Raw genomic sequence first — 13,698 nt, 5'->3', positions numbered from 1 at the left:
ATTTTCCATCTGGTTTCCTTTTTATTTCTAATTATTTCTCTTTTTTCTCTTGTCCTGTTTTAACCCCTCAGGTGTCAAGAGATGGATGGAAAATCATCCAAAAATATCCCAAATTCTACAAGACCTGCATCTGACAAAAATAAGGAGGGGAATGGAGATTTCTTGTAAATTCTCCATCTGGTTTCCTTTTTATATTTAATTATTTCTCTTTTTCCTCTTGTCCTGTTTGAACCCCTCAGGTTTTCTCCCTCCCACAGCTGACAGGAACATCTGCTGGAATTAAATCTGCTTTTTCTGCCTGCAAATCCTCTGAAAACTCTGATTTTTATTTCCCTTCTCCCCCGTTCTCTGGGAATGACGCTCCAGGTGTGGCCATCTCCCAGTTCCAAGGACGGAATTCCTCGGTGGGAAAAGTTGGAAAAACACTTGGAGAGGGAACATCTCTGAGGTGAAGTGAGAATTGAAGTTTCAAACCCAAAGATTAATTTTTTTTTTTAGTTTTTTTTTTGTTGTTGTTGTTGTTTGGTTTGTTTTTTTTTTGTTGGTTGGGGTTTTTTTAATTTTTTATTTATTTTTTTATTTTTAATAGAATAAAAAAACCCCCAAACCCAACATATTTCAGAGGGGGTGGGGGCTGGAGAAGCCTCGCATCCAAAAAGAATCCGAGACTCTTTTTGGGAAGTCAAATATGGGAACAGTGATACCTTTTTGCCACTGAATTTAATTTAAATTGGATTTAAACCTCCCACAGGATTTCCCTGACAGTTGTTCAATTCTCTCAGGGCTTCGTTTTCCTCAGGAAAAGGGGATTTGAGTCCCATTGTCCATCCAAACAACTCTGGAGGGGGGATTGGGGCAAATTATAGGAAAGGAAGGAAAATTATAGGATAATAATAATAATAATAATAATAATAATAATAATAATGACCTTTCCCATGTTCCCTTCCCTGCGAAATGTTGCCCTTTGAGGGCCCTTCCAAACTGGGCTGGTCTCTGATTCCCACAGACATTCCAACATTCCAACATTCCAACATTCCAACATTCCGTCGCATCCGACAGACCCACCAAGGAGCAGAGAATCCCAAGGCACCATGGCAGCATTCCCAAATTTTTCAGGGAGTCTGAAATCGTCCCAAATAGTTTGTTTTCCCTTCAATTCTAATTTTTTTTTGTGTCCTTTGAATCGTTGGGTTGGGTTTGGGGTTTTTTTTTTGGGGTGGGCAACGTCCCGTCCCGTTCCCTTTGGAGAGGATCCTCGTCCACCTCTCCGGAGAAACTCCTCATATCCCCAAAACTGAGGGAATTTTAGACAATTCCAGCCTCTGGAATAACTTCTTGTCCCTGGGATCTGCTGTTAACATCTGCTTGGAGCGGGACTGAAACGTGGAAGAGCCTCCCCCCATTCCCTGCCCTTCCCAAACCTATTAATAGGAAGAGGGATTTTTGCTCCTGTGGTTTTTTTGGAGCTGCTGGGACTCCAGGGAATGCTCAGGGAGGGGATGAATGAGGGATTTAGGGCAAGAGTAACTGCACTGGTTTGGCTGTTTACTGAAGGATTTGAGGGAATTGGGATCTCTTTAATCCGTGGAATTGCTCCAAGGCATCCACCCGGTGGTTCCAGGGACTTCAAACTCTTCCTGGGAGAGCTTTCAAATGTTCTGGGCTGGTTTTAAATCATGTATTTAAATTTAAGATAAGTTTAAATGTCATCAGGGCTGAGAAGCCTGGAATGGTTGGGTTTGGAAAGGAATTTAAGGATCATCCCATTCGGCAGGGACACCTCCCGCTATCCCAGGTTGTTCCAACCTGGCCTTGGACGTTCCAGGGATCCAGGGGCAGCCACAGCTTCCTGGGAAATCCATTCCAGTCCCTCCCCACCCTCCCAGGGAAGAATTCCTTCCCAATATTTGCCCTCCACCTGAGGGATTCTTGGGAAATCCCCCCAGAGCTGTGGGAAAAGGGCTGATGTCACAGACGGATCGACGGGAATGAACCACCCGGAATTCCAGAGGGAATTCCCAAGGGCCTGAAGGAGAAACAGAGAGGTAGGAGAGTGAATAAAGTCCCAGAGTATTTACTGGGATTTAGCATTCCCAGAAATCTCCAATCCAAGCAGAAGTGCCTTTCCTGGAAGTGTCAGGATACAGGAACCATTTGGATTTCTTTGGAAGTGCAAAGGATCTTCTCTGTCAACTCAGTCAAGTCATGAACATATTTTACCATGAATATATAAAAATATTTGGGAATAATAGTTGATAATTATCTCAACATAACAGTGAGATAAACCCCTCAATAATATTATGATGATGAGATAAACCCTGACTCTGAATTTTGACTCAGAATCAGCCTGAGGTGAGTTTGCAACCATCCTTCTGGATCATTTTTACTCATTAATATTCAACATATTAATGATATTAATAATTATCGATATTTTATTTTTACAATATATAGTATTATGATGGGATAATTCATTAATCTGAATTTTGATTAAGAATCAACCTGAGGTGAGTTTTCAACAACCTTTCTGAATCTTTACCTCTATTTCTCACAAATACACCCAATAACTATCTATAATATTATAGTATTAATATTTTAACATATTAATAGTATTATTTATTATTAATTATCAATATTTTATTAATATTATAATATATAGTATTATGATGGGGTAATTCATTACTATATAATTATCTATAATATTATTATGATGAGATAAACCCTGACTCTGAATTTTGACTCAGAATCAGCCTGAGATGAATTTTCTACCACCTTTCTGGATCATCTTTCCTCCTGTTTCTAGTATAAATATCTATAACAGAATATTATTAATATTATAATAATATATTAATATTACTAATTACTAAGTATTACTATTTTATTACTATTATATAATATCGTGGTGGGATAATTAATTATCCTGAATTTTTACTGAGGATCAGCCTGGGGTGAGTTTTCAACCACCTTTCTGAATCATCTTTACTCCTATTTCTCATAAATATCTCAATTACTATCTATAATATTATATTATTGTTATTAGAATATTATGTTAATATTATTAATGACTATTAATTGTCTACATTTTATTAATATTATAATATATAATATTGTGGTGGGATAATTCATCACTCTGAATTTTGACTGAGGATCAGCCTGGGGTGAGTTTTCAGCCCCTTCTGGATCATCTTTACTCTTATTTCTCAAAAATAAATCAATAACTCTGTAATATCATATTCTTAACATTATAATAATATATTAATATTACTAATTATCATTAGTTATCAATATTTCATTAATATTATACTATATAATATTATGATGGGATAATCCATGACTGAGTTTTGACTGAGAGTCAGCCTGGGATGAGTTTTCACCCCCTTTCTGGATCCCTTTTACTCCTTTTTCTCCTAAAAATATCAATAACCATCCATAATATTATATTATTAATATTATAATAACACACGAATATTATTAATTATTATTAATGACCAATATTTTATTAATATTGTAATACATAATATTGTGGTGGGATAACTCATTACTCTGAATTTTGACTGAGGATCAACCTGAGATGAGTTTCTGGATCATCTTTACTCCTATTTCTCATAAATATCTCAATTACTATCTATAATATTATATTATTATAAATATTAGGATACTAAATTAATATTATTAGCTATTATTAATTGTCTACAGTTTATGAATATTTTAATATATAATATTGTGATGGGATAATTCATTACTCTGAGTTTGGACTGAGGATCAGCCTGGGGTGAGTTTTCTATGACATTTCTGGATCATCTTTACTCCTATTTATCATAAATATATTAATATCTATCGCTAAAATTATAGTATTAATATTATAATACTATATTATTTTTATTTATTATTATTAATTGTCGGCATTTTATTAATATTATAATATATAATATTGTGGTGGGATAATTCATCACTCTGAATTGTGACTGAGAATCAGCCTGGGGTGAGTTTTCATCCCCTTCTGGATCATCTTTACTCTTAGTTCTGATAAATATATCAATAATAAATATAAATATATAAAATAAATGAATTATATATAAACAAATATATATAAATTGTATATATATAAATTATATAAAAACACATATATATTTTTATGTATTTATATATAATATAAATTTTATATGTATTTATAAATTTTATATGTATTTATACATTTACATATATTTATTATATAAAAATTATATATAAATTATATATAAAATTATATATAAATATATAGTATATATTTATATATAATAGATATGAATTATATATATAAATATATAAAATATATAAATTATATATAAATTACATATATATAAATATAAATTATATATAAATTATATATACAAAATATATATAAATTATATATATAATATGTATAATTTATATACAAATATTATATAAATTATAATAAATATATGTCAATAGCTTTTATAGTAATCTTAATATAATAATAACATATTAATATTACTAATTATCATTAATTATCAATATTTTATTAACCTTACAACATATAATATTGTGAGGTGACAATTCTTTACTCTGAGCAACCTGAGCCAGTGGAAAATATCCCTGACCGAGAAAGCAGATCTGAGAATTATTAACTCCATTTGGCTTTGAAGGGGGGGGAATTTATTCAATGAATAAAATTAATTAGATTAGTATTGGTTAGATTAATATTATAGATTATTTAGATGAACATCTAGATGGATATTGTATATTAGATTAAATCAATTCCGTAAATATTGATTAGTAAATCTTCAAGTGGCCGCCCTTATCTTCCCTCTTTTGACAGGAATTTGGCGCTCCAAGCCCTAAAAAGGTCTGGAAAATCTCAGCGCGTGCCGTGCCGTCCCTACCCGTGTGCCTGAGCCTTTCCCTGCTCCTTAGGTGCTTTTTCCTATCAGGAATTCTGGTTCCCGGGCGCGAATTGTGAATTGTGCCCCAGCTGATAAATATATCAATAATAAATACAAACATATAAAATAAATGAATTATATACAAACAAATATATATAAACTGTATATATAAAAATTATATATATATAAATTATATAAAAACACATATGTATTTATTATATATTTATATATAACAAATTTTATATGTATTTATAAATTTTACAAAGGCGTGAATTGTGCCCCGGCTGATCCGCGGATGCTCGGCCTCCCACGGAGCCGCATCCTCGGCTCTAAATATAAACCCGGGCTTATCTTGGAACGTGCCGCAGCACCACAAAGGCCGGGGGGGGGCATCCAGGATGGAAAAAAATCCCGCTGTGGGAATGACAGTGTCGGGATGGCTGGAAGGGGGGAGGATAAGCCCGACCTCCCCCCTGTCGGAGCCCTAAAACCCCCCCAGCATCTCTCTTTCCATGGAAGTGCTAATTGGGAACAATGCCCGGGGGGCTCCAAAATAGCCGGGCAGTGTCTTGTCCTTTTATAGCCGTGCCCCCATTGTGCCAGGGGGGCATGTGACGGGGCTGGCACGCCGGGAGGGGACGGGGATAAAGCCCCGGGAGGGGACAGGGATAAAGCCCCGCGTGTGCTTCATCCCGCGGCAGCGCCTCCTCCTCGCTTCCATCCCGCTCCTCCTGTGCCTTCCCGAGGCAGCCCCGGCATGGCCCCGAAGAAGCCCGAGCCTAAGAAGGCCGAGCCTAAGAAAGAAGAGCCCAAACCGGCGCCTAAACCGGCAGAACCGGAACCCAAAAAAGAAGTGGAGTTCAACCCGGCTTCGGTCAAAGTAGGTGGTGTCCTGTCAGCTGGGGAAAGGGCTGGGGGGGGTTGGGATGCTGGGAGAGGAACGTTCCCCAAAATCAGATTTGGGGTGGATTTGGGCAGAAAATGAGCAGCCAAGGCCATTTCCACAGGAATTAAGGATGGAGTGGATGGGACCTTAAAGCTCATCCAGTGGGCAGGGACACCTTCCACTAGCCCAGGTTGCTCCAACCTGGCCTTGGACACTTCCAGGGATCCAGGGGCAGCCACAGCTTCTCTGGGAAACCCATCCCAGTCCCTCCCCACCCTCCCAGCCAAGAATTCCTTCCCAGCACAGTCAGCGAGGGCTCTGCTGAACACAGAGCTCAGAGCTGAAGATTGTTTGATCTGAGGGGGTTCAGACCCGTTGTATCCTCAAAGGAGCCCGTTTTATTCCCGCTGATCCCAGCAGGAAGCTTGTTTTTCCTCTGCAGGGAAGTTGCAGGAAGGTTGGACTGTGCTCAGGGCTGAGCATTGCCTACCCAAGGGCTGAGGCTGGATCATTCACAGGCTTGGAATTCGTTTCTCTTGGCCTGGTTTGACAGCAACAGCCTGGGGTTTCCTGGGAGTGAGGCAGGAAAACCCCCTTTGGTTTTCCAGAAAAACCCAACAGAAAGGAGTGGGGTGTTTTGGAAGGCAGAGAGAAACTTGGGAAAAAAAATCCAGAGTTCCTGAATGACCTACTGCTTCCAGGTCCTGCCCCAAGGATTCCTCCAAAGGGCAAGAGCCTCCTCCTTCTCCTTCTCCTTCTCCTTCTCCTTCTCCTTCTCCTTCTCCTTCTCCTTCTCCTTCTCCTTCTCCTTCTCCTTCTCCTTCTCCTTCTCCTTCTCCTTCTCCTTCTCCTTCTCCTTCTCCTTCTCCTTCTCCTTCTCCTTCTCCTTCTCCTTCTCCTTCTCCTTCTCCTTCTCCTTCTCCTTCTCCTTCTCCTTCTCCTTCTCCTTCTCCTTCTCCTTCTCCTTCTCCTTCTCCTTCTCCTTCTCCTTCTCCTCCTCCTCCTCCTCCTCCTCCTTCTCCTCCTTCTTTCTCTTCCTCCTCCTTTCCAGGGTCATTTCAGAAACAACTTTTCAGAGAATTTGGGGTCACTCCTCTAATCCTGATTTACCTAATTTGGGATTAGACAAAGTAATTAATTTGGCCTTTAGGATTTTGGATGTTCACTTAGAATTAGATGAAATAAATTAATTAAATTGCCCTCTCAGTGAACCACCCCATTGACAGGGAACTGCCAGTGTTCAGGAAACACTCCAGGTTTTAAAGCCAGGAATTAGGGAATTGCAGTGAAATGATGCTGGAGATCATTTTCCCTTTCAAATGCACTTTTTTTTCCCATGGGAATTGAACTTTTCCTGGAGATCTGAGAAATTTCTCCCTGAAAATGATAAGGAAAAAAAATAATTCTCTATTCCTCTGGAAATGACCGTGAAATGACCCATCCAAGGGTGACCTTTTGACTCCTAAAAATGCAATAAAGAAATAAAGATGGAAAAATGAGCATTCCCTTTGCTCCCTGTGCACCATTCCCGGGCAATTCCAGAGATCCAGGAGCAGCTTTCCCACAGTAAATGGGAACAATTCCCAAACTGAACAATTCCAACTGCTCAAACCCCAGTTTTCCCTTTCAGGAAAAGATGGAAACTCCATAAAAAAGGGAATAAGTTACTCTGTCTCGGTGTCCCCCCTGAGCTCAGCATGGCAGGTCCTGGCTGGGAATCCTTTCCCTCTTCCCCATGGGATCAAATCCCACAGCTGGGAATTCCCAGCAGAGGAAGAACTGCCTTGAATCCCAAAAACCTTGGAAATATTTAATGTTAAATCATGGTGGGAGAAAAAAAAAAAAATATATATATATAATATAAATCAAATTATATCAAAAAGTCGGATTAGAAGGGATTCAACTTCGGGATAGTTTGGAAAGGACTCCAGAGTCAGTGGGAAGGAATTCCATGACCTTGGATGAGCGGTGTGTGGTGGGATCAGCTCCCTCCAACACCTCTGGACTTCACATTCCTGCCTGTAAAAGGAGCAGGGGGAGAAGGCCAGGATACAGTGACATTGTGGGAATAATCCTCTGGGATCCTGTGACATTGGGGAATGAAAGGGCAGCTGGGTCCTGGAGAGAAAATTTAATTTAATTGAAATTAAATCGAAATTAAATCGAAATTAAATTGAAATGAAATTGAAATTAAATTGAAATGAAATTGAAATTAAATTGAAATTAAATAAAAATTAAATTGAAATTAAATTGAAATTAATTTTTAAAATAATTTTGGAAAAAAATTACATTTAAATAATTTAAAATAATGCCATTTAAAAAATCTAATTTTTTTTTAAAAATTATATAATTAAAAAAATTATTTAAATTTTAAAAAAACCCCACAGCTCAAAAATAGACATATTTTTCTAGTCCACACAATCCCAGGCCCATCAAATCCATTTTCATCCCCGCAGGACTCAAAATAAACGATTTCTGGGTGGTTTTCTGACCTCGTTCTGAACACTTTTTTTTGCAAATTGTTCCTTTTTCCCCCCAGCACGTTTTGCAATTAATGGTTCTTCTCGTGTTTTATAAAGTGCTAAAAAATTCTTAAATAATAAATCAATCCACATCCAGTGCTGGGGTGATAACAGCCCTTCAGGGAATATTCCATTGGTTTTCCATGCCAAACTGGAGTGGGAAAAGCTTTGATTCGGGGCATTTTTGTCCTCAAACTCATTGAAAGGGGAATTGGTATTTTCTAAACAGGTTTTCCTGGGAATTTTTTAATAAAAAAATTAATTTTAATTAATTTTAATGTCTTAATTAAAAAATTAAAAAAATAAATAAATAAAAAAAATTAAAAAATAAATCAATCCAGCTCAGGGCAGCTGCTGGAGGTCAAAATTCCTCCCCGGATCGTGGGAAAAGGTTTAAAAAAAAAAAATCATTTGGAGGGGTTTTAAAATTCTCCAAAGGTGCCATTTTCTGCATTGTGGGATCAAATCGGGTCTGGTTTGCAGGGAGAAAATAATCTGGGGTAAAACAAAAAAAAAGGTGAAAAAACCAACCTTGCATTGAACAAAAACGTAAAAAAATGATGGAAATGCATCTTTGGATGTCAATATATCAAATTATTTCAGTTTATTCTCCCACCTTATGATGCAGTTTTCTATTTGGGATTTTTAATCACCTTTTTTAGCTGCTAAAAAGTTTCAAAACTAAAAAATGTTTCCGTGGCAGAGAACAGTACTTTTCATTTCAATTTTCCTGACTTTCATAAATCATGAGAATGATCCAAGAACCTTATTTTTCCACCCAGAATCCCACTGGAATTTTTTCCCCTTATCTTTCTCCCCCTGTTTGATGGTCCTGGGTTGTTTTGTGCCTCTGTTGTGCTGCCAATTCCAGGGGCCTAAATATGAGATATATCCCCTAAATTAACCCCGTTATTCCAACATTTTTAATGTTCCTCACACGAACATTCCCGTTGGATTTGATCCAACTGTGGGAAATTTTCACAAAGATCTTCCAAATTTGAGAGTGAATTTTTTTTGCAACTTATAAAAAAGAGGTTTTTTTGGGGGGGTTTCTTTCTTTTTCTTTCTATGAGAATTGAGCTGAATCCATGAAAAAACCTTTTTTTTTTTTAAGGAATGATGATCCCTGGACCTCTTTTTTTTTAAGGAACAAATTGTCCTGAGGAGATTTGGTGACAGGAAATTGTCTTTTCCATGGATCTCATTCATTCCCACCTTTAGCAGGGATGCCTGTTTTGCCAGAAATTCCCTAAAAACCAGGAAGGTTGAGGCAAAATGAGATTAATTCTTCTCCTGGATGTAGCAATTGGGGTATTCCCTTTGGATTTCTCCAGAGAAAAGCTGATCCTTGACCTTGAATCCCCAAAAATCAGCAGGGAGAAGTTGATCCAGGTTTTTTATTCCTGGCTAAATTATCTCAGGGTGGGTTGAGTCACCCTTGGGAGAGGGGGATAAAGGGATAAAGGGGGATGAGGTGGGAATTTGGGTACCAGCATTTCAGGAAGTTTTTTCCAGGATGACCCCTGGCCCTCTTTTTTTAAGGAACAAATTGTCCTGAAGAGATTTGGTGACAGGAAATTGTCTTTTCCATGGATTTCATTCATTCCCCCCTTTAGCAGGCAGGCCCATTTTGTCAGAAATTCCCTAAAAACCGGGAAAACTGAGTCGAACTGGGATTAATTCTTCTCCTGGATTCAGCAATTGGGATATTCCCTTTGGATTTCTCCAGAGAAAAGCTGATCCTTGACCCTGAATCCCCCAAAATCAGCAGGGAGAAGTTGATCCAGGGTTTTTATCCCTGGCTAAATTATCTCGGGATGGGTTGAGTCACCCTTGGGAGAGGGGGATAAAGGGATAAAGGGGGATGAGGTGGGAATTTGGGAACCAGCATTTCAGGAAGTTTTTTCCACGATGACCCCTGGCCCTCTTTTTTTAAGGAACAAATTGTCCTGAGGAGATTTGGTGACAGGAAATTGTCTTTTCCATGGATCTCATTCATTCCCACCTTTAGCAGGCAGATCCATTTTGTCAGAAATTCCCGAAAAACCAGGAAGGTTGAGGCAAAATGGGATTAGTTCTTCTCATGGATGCAGAAATTGGGATTTTCCCCTTTGGATTTCTCCAGGGAAAAGCTGATCCTTGACCTTGAATCCCCAATAATCAGCAGGGAGAAGCCGATGCAGGGTTTTTATCCCTGGCTAAATTATCTCAGGGTGGGTTGAGTCACCCTTGGGAGAGGGGGATAAAGGGATAAAGGGGGATGAGGTGGGAATTTGGGTGCCAGCATTCCAGCAGCTAAAATTGTCGGAGCTGACGTGTGCAGGGGACAAAGGAGCCACGAGGAGACAGCTGGAAAATGGGAGGAGCTGGAAAAGGCCCAGTTTGCCATTTGGAGTCATCCCGAACAGTTATCCCTGTTTTCCCAGGTCGTTGCTCCCTGGGATTGTTGTAGCAGCTCCCAGGAACGCTGGGGAAAAAAAGCAGTCAGGGGTTATTTTTGGGAAAGCTGATTTCCCTGGAGAGCCCTGCAGGCTTTGGAATGTCTGGGAGAGGGGATTGAAAAAACAGGAATTACTTTGGGAAAGGATTTTGGGGAGGTCAAGGGTTTATGTGCAAGGTTGTGACTGAGTCTTTGGACACCTTTGTCCCACAGGATCAAGGACAGCAAATATATATATTTATATTTATTTATATATATTTATATTTATTTATATATATTTACATTTATTTATATATTTACATTTATTTTAATACATATTTTTCTATAGATTTTATATTTATTTATATATTTATAATTTATGTATTTATATTTATATTTATTTTTATATATTTGCATTTATTTTTATATTTATATTTATTTTAATATATATTTTTCTATAGATTTTATATTTATTTATATATTTATATTTATTTATATATATTTACATTTATTTATATACATTTACATGTATTTATATATTTATATTTATTTTAATATATATTTATATATATTATATATATTTATATATTTATAATGTATGTATTTGTATTTATTTTTATATATATTCATTTGTATATTTTAATATTTGTTTATATATTTATAATTTATATATTTATATTTATATATTTATATATATTTATATATTTCTATTTTTATATATATATTTATCTATAAAATATATTTATAGATAGCTTTACAGATATATCTATAAAATAACATATTTCTAGAAAGGCACATGATTTATTAAGGACCTAAAAATTAGGCAAAAATCATCTTAAACAGAATTATTCCCTACCCAGCATAGGAGCTAAACCAACTATTAAAATACAGGGAAAATATATATAATATATAAACTATTAAAATATAGGGAAGCAGTAGTGAAGCAATTACATTAAAAATGGTATGAAAGCAAACCCAGTTATTAAATAAACCCAGTTATTAAATAGAGGTTGATGTCACTCACCCAGCCCGAGGACAGTGAGGGGCAAATCCCTTTGGAGTGACCTTGAGGGGTGTCCCTGCTCCAGCCAGGAATCTCCACTCGCATTCCCGAGAAGGGGAACGTTGGAAAACTCTGCTGGTAAAATTTGGGCTGGGTAGAAATTTTGGTAACAGAAAGAACTGAACTGCCAGTCAGGGGTGTCCAGGCTTTGGATCAATAGTCACCAGTGTCACTTGTTTGTTCCCTTCTCCAGGGATTTTTCCAGCTCTGCCCTATCTTCTCTCACTCCCGGGATGTTTCCCTTCGGGATTGATGTTGGTCTGAGCTTTGTTGGACCCCAAAACCAGCCTGACCCCCCCTTATTCAGTCCCCTCCAGTCCCTCCCGTTGTTTTCCCCGTTCCAAGCAGAGCATCCCATCCTGTATCCCCAAACTTCCAAGACTGTGGAATCTTGGAATGTTTCGGGGTTGGAAAAGCCCTTAAATCTCACTTTCCCTCATTCCATGGGCAGGAACAGCTCCCACCAGCCCAAGTTTCTCCAGCCAGCCAAAGGTGCCCCCAGCACATCCTCAACCTCCCGACACCCTCTCACTTTTCCCTCTCCAGTCTCCTTTTCCCGTGGTTTTATCCCTTCCAGGTGCTGCCCGTTTCCATTGTCCCTCCCAGTGTTATTGTTGGCCTTAGGAGCAGCTCAGCAGGAACATTTTGAGGGAGAAGTTTCCCTGCTGTGGGCTCAGGTTTGGGAAGGTTTTGGAGCTGGGCAAACACCTGCCAGGGCAGAGCAAGCCCAGGCTGGGCCTCCTTCTCTCTCCGAGGTTCCTTCCTGAGCCTGAGGGATTTGAGGAGCAAGTCTGGAGGAAAAAAGGACTGAAATTTTAGCAAAGAAAGACAAGAGACACCATTGGGAGTTCGTAGGAAATGTTTCCTTTGGAATTCTCTGGGATTTGCCTCCGAGTCCCAGTTCTTGTTAAGCAGAATTGCTCTTCTGGGAGCTTCTTGTGATTTATTTTTAATTTAGTGAGCAGCAAAGGGCTCTTCAACGTGTGCTCCAGGATTGCACGGATCTGGTGCTGCTTCTTTGGATTTCTGCCAGTCCTGGGCACCTTTCCAAACTCTAGGTGTTGGCTGTTGGATTTTAGCTGTAAAAGAGGGGATGATTCTGCTCCAAAATCCTGGCTCTGGGCTGCCCATGGAGGGGAATATTTAAGGAAACCCTGACCTGAGGATTTCAGGTCATGGGGGAATCCAAATTCAGTATTTGTGGGAATATTTAGGGAAAAAAATGACATCAGGATTTTAGGTCCTGGTGTGGATTCAAATTGATTATCTGTGGACCTTCCTTGAGAAAACCTGACCTGGAGATGTCAGGTCCTGATGGGGATTCAAATTGATTATCTGTGGTCCTTTCTTGGGAAAATCTCACCTGAGGATGATTTCAGGACATGGGGGAATCCAAATTCAGTATTTGTGGGAATATTTAGAGAAAATTGACCTGGAGATTTCAGGTCCTGGTGGGAATCCAAATTCAGTGTCTGTGGTCCTTTTTAGGGAAAACCTCACCTGAGGATTTTAGGTCATGAGGGAATCCAAATTCAGTATTTGTGGGAATATTCAGGGAAAAATTACCTGAGGATTTCAGGTCCTAGTGGGAATTCAAATTCAGTATCTGTGGTCCTTTTTAGGGAAACCCTGGCCTGGAGATTTCAGGTCCTGAAGGGATCCAAATTCAGTATCTGTGGGAATAGTTAGGGAAAACCTGACCTGAGGATTTCAGGTCCTAGTGGGAATCCAAATTCACTATCCATGGTCATTCTTAGGGAAAACCTGACCTGGAGATTTCAGGTCCTGAAGGGATCCAAATTCAGTATCTGTGGGAATAGTTAGGGAAAACCTGACCTGAGGATTTCAGGTCCTGGTGGGAATCCAAATTCACTATCCATGGTCCTTCTTAGGGAAAACCTCACCTGAGGATTTCAGGACATGCTGGG

General features: G+C 38.5%; 1 protein-coding gene across 1 annotated transcript in view; it reads left to right on the top strand.

The window, feature by feature from the left end:
• The first annotated feature begins 5,511 nt into the window (after window positions 1-5,511).
• MYL3 (myosin light chain 3) overlaps window positions 5,512-13,698 on the top strand; it is a 28,636-nt gene continuing 20,449 nt past the window's right edge. Inside the window, exon 1 of the mRNA XM_051769042.1 lies at window positions 5,512-5,760. Within this exon, the coding sequence (XP_051625002.1) occupies window positions 5,638-5,760 (123 nt within the window). The 5' untranslated portion in view covers window positions 5,512-5,637. The remainder of the gene's footprint in view (window positions 5,761-13,698) is intronic.

The sequence above is a fragment of the Manacus candei genome, unplaced genomic scaffold (genome assembly GCF_025592945.1).
Source record: "Manacus candei isolate 608988 ecotype Guabito, Panama unplaced genomic scaffold, ASM2559294v1 h1tg000100l, whole genome shotgun sequence".
Lineage (NCBI taxonomy): Eukaryota > Metazoa > Chordata > Aves > Passeriformes > Pipridae > Manacus > Manacus candei.
This window is presented reverse-complemented; position numbering and strand designations above follow the sequence as displayed.